Here is a 6,841-nt window from a genome sequence, read left to right on the forward strand (position 1 = left end):
ACTCGAGAAATTCGAGACTCTTCCATAAAACATTAGTCAATACAATACCACAAAAACTATCTATAGTAACACTAGATCATTCAGGACGAGACGGTCGCGAGTGTTGCCGGTGACCCGCCCGCCGGAAGCGCCGCCCACTGGGGGGCTTGCAAAACTCGAGATTGTGACAAAGATCATCCGAGATTCATGATTTATGTACAACACAGGTTAATTTGTGGCAATACGAAGTTTGTCGGGTCAGCTAGTAGCGTATAAAACTCTGCGCTGGGCCCTTTTGTGATGTCAACAAAGTGTCAGGGAGACCTCAAACATCAGTTCTACCTGACGAGACAGGCACTGTCGCCCACTAAAACACAGGTAGAGCCCCAAGCATTGCCGTCACGCCTATACCCGCAGGCGGAGGCGTTTCGGCCCTGCGCGGACTCCACGAACTGACTCTAAGATCTCTCTGCCGAAGGCCGGAATGTTATATTTTAAATATAATGATGATGATGACGATGATGACGATGACGATGATAATGATGATGATGACGATGATGATGATAATGATGATGATGAGAAGAAAAATAATAGATCGAATTTGTAAATGTGCTTTGGACTTTTTGTACCACTCGAGTTGCAATATGTGGTATGGTGAAGAAGTGGAGGATTCGTCAGCCCCGCCTGACACCGGTCTTCAACCGAGCGCCCGCTTTCAGTTTTCCAACACAAACAACCACAAATGAACCAATAGGTAAGACAAATTTCGGAGCATTAGTGGTTATCAACTTATCAGGGCAAATTTAATCTTTCATCCCCTTAGCATTCACAGTGCATTCCCACGATACAAAGTAAATTGAGCGCAGCACAAGCTGGACGTTCGCGGTAGTCGACAGAAGCTTCAAAATATAGAGACTCGCCCGCCTTCCACAACCCTCGAGACCAAAGTGCTGTAAAGCTCTGGGCTTAAACGTCTCTTTAAGATTCGACCTCTTCCTATCGACAGAGCCCGCGGGCGGCCATCAGAGCTCAGGACAGCCACGGGGCCAGTGCAAAAATCCTACTCTATCTAGCAGCACCGCCTAGCCGAAACTCGAACACGCGACACGAATTGACCTAATTTTCCCATCTGCTACCTAAGAAGTGCTATTACTCGTAATCATTACAGAGTGGTCCTTCGGCATCCAATCGGATCTGGTATCCCGCTTACATCCCCTTACTAACCCTAAGCCCCGATCAACTCAATCAATCCGACATTTTTCGGAGATATTTGTGACAGTTGTGATAAATAGGGATGAATCCCAGAAAACTTCATCTATTGTCAGAGATCCCCGTACTGGCCTCATTCTTAAACGGAATAAAAGCACTTTCTGAACAACGCAACAATCACATTTGGTAAATTTTTACCCCGAGTCCCACTTGAAATCACAAAAGTATTTTGATATATACCCACATTCAGAAGTAAACGTGACCGCTGTTCATTTACTGATTAGTTAAAAAGCCCTACACCACGACAAGGTTCAGTTTTATCGTAGGGAATGAAGAATCCAAAAAATACTTTAAGAAAAAGTCACAGTAATAGTTTTTTTTAAATAATTCAACAGTAAGCTCAAAAGATACCAAACAAAGAGTCTAAAAGAAGGTCCAACGAATAGTCTAAGTAGCCATAGAAAGAGTTCATAAAAAGTCCATGAAAGTCTTAAAAGAGTTTTGAAAAGAGTCAAAGAAAGAATCCAGGGAAGAACTGAAGAAAAATCATAAGCGAAAGTCCATGAAAAACTACATAAGAGAGAGTCCCATAACGAGCTTGACAAAAAATACAGGAGAAAGTCAAAGAAATAGATCAGCAAAGCATTCAAGAATCCAAAACACAGTGTAAGAAACGGTCCAAGAAGAAGTCAATAAAAAGTGTAAGCAACAGTTCTAAAAGAATCCAACAAAGAGTGCAAAAAGTGGGGAAAAAAGGGTCTAGGAAATTAAGGAACAATCGACACAAAATTATGTTTATTCTGTTGGTAATTGTAATGGTAATTTTCAGTTGCTGAAAGAGTTCAAAATAGAAACAAATGTAGAGTCCAAGTAAGATTCGAAAAAGAGTTTAAAAAAGGGTCCCAGAAAGGGTCCAAGAAAGAGTCCAATAGCATGACTGAGAAAAAGTCCAGAAAAGATTCCAAAAATAGTATACGAAAGGGCCCACGAAGACAACCACCAAACAGCTAAAGAAAGAGTTTAAGAAAGAGTCAAAAAAGTCCCTAAAAGTCCTAAAAATGTTCAAGAAAGAGCTTTGGAATGAATCTTTCTTAAGAGTTCTGGAATGCATTAAAGAAAGAATTCAAGGATGCGACATTTTAAAATACACCCGATAGTCCAAGAATCCCATAATTCAAGAGATCAAAAATTTAGGAGCTCAAACGTTCAAGACCCAAGAATCCGTTAGCCCAAAAATCCGAAAGCCAAGAATCAGAGATTGTAAGAACTCGGGAATCCAAGTACCCAACAGTCCAAAAATCCTGCAGTTTAAGAATCCGAAAGCCCAATTATCCAAGGGTCGAAGAATTCAAGAATCCAACAGTCCGAAATTCCGAATGCCCAGAATCCGAGATTTCATGAATTCGAGAGTCCTGGAATGTAAGAATCCAATAATCCGAGAATTCGAAAGTTAAAAAAACACAACAGTCCAAGACTTTGAAAGTTCAAGAATCCGGGAATTTAGAAAAGTCCGAAAGTCCTAGAACCCGTTAACCCAAGAATCCAAGAGTTCAAAAACTCGAAAATCGGGGAATTTGAGGACCAAGAATGCGAGATTCTAATAATCCGAGAGTCCAAGAATTTGAAAGCTCAACAATCAACCAGCTCTAGAATCCGAGAATCCACGAATCCAAAAGCCAAAAATCGCCAAGAGTCCAAGAGTCAAATTATGTTCCAGACAGTACAACAACATCAAACGGTTTTTGCTGATCTTTTATATAAAAATGGATTTCTGTCTGTCTGTCTGTCTGTCTGTCTGTCGGGATGTTCCTTATAGAATCAAAAACTACTGAACCAATCGGCGTGAAAATTTGCACGTAGAGGTTTTTGGAGCCAGGAAAGGTTTTAGTGATGGTTAGAGACCCCTCCCCCCACTAAGAGGGGGGGCTCCCATTCAAATGAAACACATATTTCTGCATAACTCGAGAACTAATCAAGCAAATAGAACAAAATTCGGCATGTGGGTGTTTTTGGTGACAAGAATTTATTCTACGGTAAATTGGGACTCCTCCCCTCTTTAGGAGGGGGGGCTCCTATGCAAATAATACACAAATTTCCTCATAACTCAAGAACTAATCAAGCAAATGAAACCATATTTGGCATGTAGGTGTTTTTGTAGGCAAGAATATTTTCCATGGTGAATTAGGACCCCTCCTCCCACTAAGAGGGGGGGCTGCCATACAAATGAAACATAAATTTCCTCATAACTCGAGAACTAATCAAGCAAATGGAACCAAATTTGGCATGTGGGAGATTTTGGAGTCTTGAATTTATTTTACGATAGAGATCTCTCACCCCTGTGGTTGGGGGATATGGACTCTCATACAAATAAAACAGAATTTTTTGCGAAACTCAAAAACTAATCGAACTCGAGAAATTCGAGACTCTTCCATAAAACATTAGTCAATAACAAGACCACAAAAGCTATCTATAGTAACACTAGATCATTCAGGACGAGACGGCCGCGAGTGTTGCCGGTGACCCGCCCTCGGAAGCGCCGCCCACTGGGGGGAGGCAACTCCCCGCAGAAATCACTACTGTCTAGGTTTATTTGTTTTCCTAGGTCTACCTGGGTTTCCTGGAACGAGCGACAGCGAGTAAGGAGAGGATCGCGAAATGGTACTTTCCACAAAAAAGTTTTCCGTGAAAAGGTACATTCCGCTTAAGGTTTTTCGCAAAATGATATTCGGCGAAATGTTGTACAATCATGGCGAATATTACTATCCGCTTTCTGGCTATGCAATGAGGGGACAGGGGAGTTGTTTTCTACTTTACTGTGAGGAAAAATTGCAAATTTGTATATTAAACTACCCATTCCTGGTAACTAATAAGCATTAACATAAGCAGCAAATCAGCGTATCTGGCATTTTATACTGCACGTTGTTGTATATTAGCTTTTTGACTGCATAGGTATTGTAAATTGGCATCTAAAATTGTATTCAAATTCTTCGTGTCGGTAATTAGCTGTAAATTAGCATTGTCAGCACTATAAGGTTATCAGTAAGTAGCTGTATATTTTGCCAAAATAGCATTTAAGTCGCCTTAATTGCCTACATTTGAATAGCATTGGTGATGCTTATTGGTTACCTGGGATGCTTTCATAGTTACGTGACTGCCAAAATGAATCATCATTGAACTCCTCAGAAACTTGCAAAACTCGAGATTGTGACAAAGATCACCCGAGATTCATGACTTGTGTACAACACAGGTTATTTTGTGGCAATACGAAGTTTGTCGGGTCAGCTAGTTTTTAATAAAAACGTTTCTCTGCATTATTCTTCAAAAGATGGGGAGGTGTGGTAAATAAACAAAACTAGATATGTCGCAGGCAAGCGATTCCTGGCTGCAATTGTAAGCAAAGGGCACTAGGAAAAAAAGGTTCTTCTGAACCACAGTGCATTGTTTCGACAATGTAGCTAACTTATGAAGTCATGTAGCGGACATCTTTTCACTTACCATCAGTTTTTACTATCTAGGGATTGAAATACTACCTTTCCTTTCATGCAAATCAACTCGTAGTTAACATTCTGATTTGATTGAAGCAGTAATATGCATGTTGAACTTGAAGAGTTTTCGTATAGAATTATAGATAGCTTTAGATGTGCAACACTGTTTTTGCTTGATGCGAGATTTTCAATATCCAGACAACAATGGGCTAATGCATAAACCATGATAAATACTCTGTCTACTTTGTGCCAACATATTCAAGACGGTTTAAGATAGATATTGTTTGGTTTACCATTCTAAAAACACTCACTTGTGAACGCTCAACTGCATTAAATGCATATCGGCACGTGGAAGTATTAACATTTCAAACTGAAACTAGCAAGCAAATGCAGTTTTTTCACCGCTTGCGTTTGAAACTGATGCTGATACAACCGAAGCGAAGCTTCGAAAAACTAAATTTGCAAAAGCGGAAACTTTCTCCTGCAAGCAGCACATTTTATTGAACCTCTCTCAACGGGAGGGAACTTTTCTAACCGCAGCACCTGAAGTAAATTAGTTCTATGTTTTCGGTTGCAAACGATTAAATACAAAACAAAACTGTAGCACTGTGCTACTATTGCAGCATGCTTTAAACTAAAGCAGTAAAAGCTCGGTTCCACCTTCCACTCCCAGTGGTACGACTACTGGGGGAATGGGGACTCAATACGGGTGGTGCATTCTTCCGTAGGAAGGACACCACCGGCTCGTACATTCCTTTCATAGTACAGTACACCCATTCATTGTGTGCAAACTCACTCACGTAATTCCTGGGAAAACAAAAATAGTATCACCAGAACAACGAAGGAGGATGAGAAGCACAAATGGTCTGGAACGTGTGTGTGTGTCTGTCGGAAATGCTCTTTCATGTCTGCTGCTAATGCTGGTTTGGTCGAAAAATATCTTCTTTTAAGGAATCCGAATCAGAAGGCACACATTCCGGAACATAGCTGCTTCCTTTAAAGTAATACGACGTGTGTCTCTGTTGGTTGGTGGCCCGAATGGAAATGAAATCGTCATTCATTTGGAAATTTAAACTGCAACCTTCTAGGACAAGTGACAAGTAACCCGATAATCGGTTGATTCAACTCAATTTACAAGTTTAATGATCCAGAAGTCGTCAGTCTACTAACTCAGTCGTCGATGGAAGTGACTTACCTCGAAACTCAACCCGACCCAGCAGGTTGGACTTCGCTTTCGGCAGCTGAAATTTGTTGATTCTCACCGTGAGGGACATGTTGGCTCCGGGGGAAATCAAATCTACGATTTACGATATTTCCTCGTCGTGTTGTTGTTGTTTTCCAAAACAAACTCCAAACCCGGGCTCACTTGCACTGGTGCTGTTGGCCCTTCAATCGGCTGCTGTCATCCTCTCTTGGCAGAGGCACACTTTACTTCTTTACTGGTGGTGGACTTTTCGTTTACACAAAAACTGACAGCTGCTCTTCCGATGCTCTGATATGGAACTTTCACTAGTAGTTTAGCAAATGTTTGATTTGAGTTTTTACCGTTTCCGTTTCACTTGTATCCATAGCAAACAACAACGGCACGTCGTTGGTTGGGGGAGAGTTATCAGATCTATCCGGGTGAATCAAATATTGATCTGAATCAAAACAAATTCAATGGCTGGTGCACCAGCTGGAAACAGCACCAGATTCTCACTTGCTGTTGATTACAGATGCACATAAAATATTCAAATTCACCCAACCCGATGGTCGTTGTCATATGGCTTGTTTGGCCTCCCTCAACCCATCACACACTAAAAACTAAACGCTCGAAGTTGGTTGGCCGGGAAAAGCCACTAGGTACTCGCTATGCGTGACGCACTGTTGACAATCCACAAACAGCTGTCCACCCACCCGAAAATCACCGATAAACACTCTCTAGCACTCGACCGCGATATACCTAACGTGGGGTGGCTTCGGGAAAATAATGGCTATCGATGTTACCCGCCTACTGCCCCGTTTTCGGTTACACATAGCCAAGCCAGACGCGTGTGACGACGGTGCGGTACGGTGCTTGGAGAGGGTGCGATATTTTACGCCGATTTGCACATTCATCCGCTGATAGCGGAGCTTTCCATAGCCTCCTGTGGGTACTCTTTGTTTGCCGCGCCGTATCGGATCAAACG

General features: G+C 41.7%; 1 protein-coding gene across 1 annotated transcript in view; it reads right to left on the reverse strand.

Moving 5' to 3' along the window:
- The window catches only part of LOC128738149 (otoferlin-like), an 85,732-nt gene extending 79,445 nt beyond the window's left edge, over nt 1-6,287 (reverse strand). The window contains exon 1 of the mRNA XM_053833044.1: nt 5,869-6,287. Coding sequence (XP_053689019.1) covers nt 5,869-5,947 — 79 coding nt within the window. The 5' untranslated portion in view covers nt 5,948-6,287. The remainder of the gene's footprint in view (nt 1-5,868) is intronic.
- Nucleotides 6,288-6,841: the final 554 nt, after the last annotated feature.

This window comes from Sabethes cyaneus, chromosome 1, assembly GCF_943734655.1.
Source record: "Sabethes cyaneus chromosome 1, idSabCyanKW18_F2, whole genome shotgun sequence".
Taxonomy (NCBI): Eukaryota; Metazoa; Arthropoda; class Insecta; order Diptera; family Culicidae; genus Sabethes; species Sabethes cyaneus.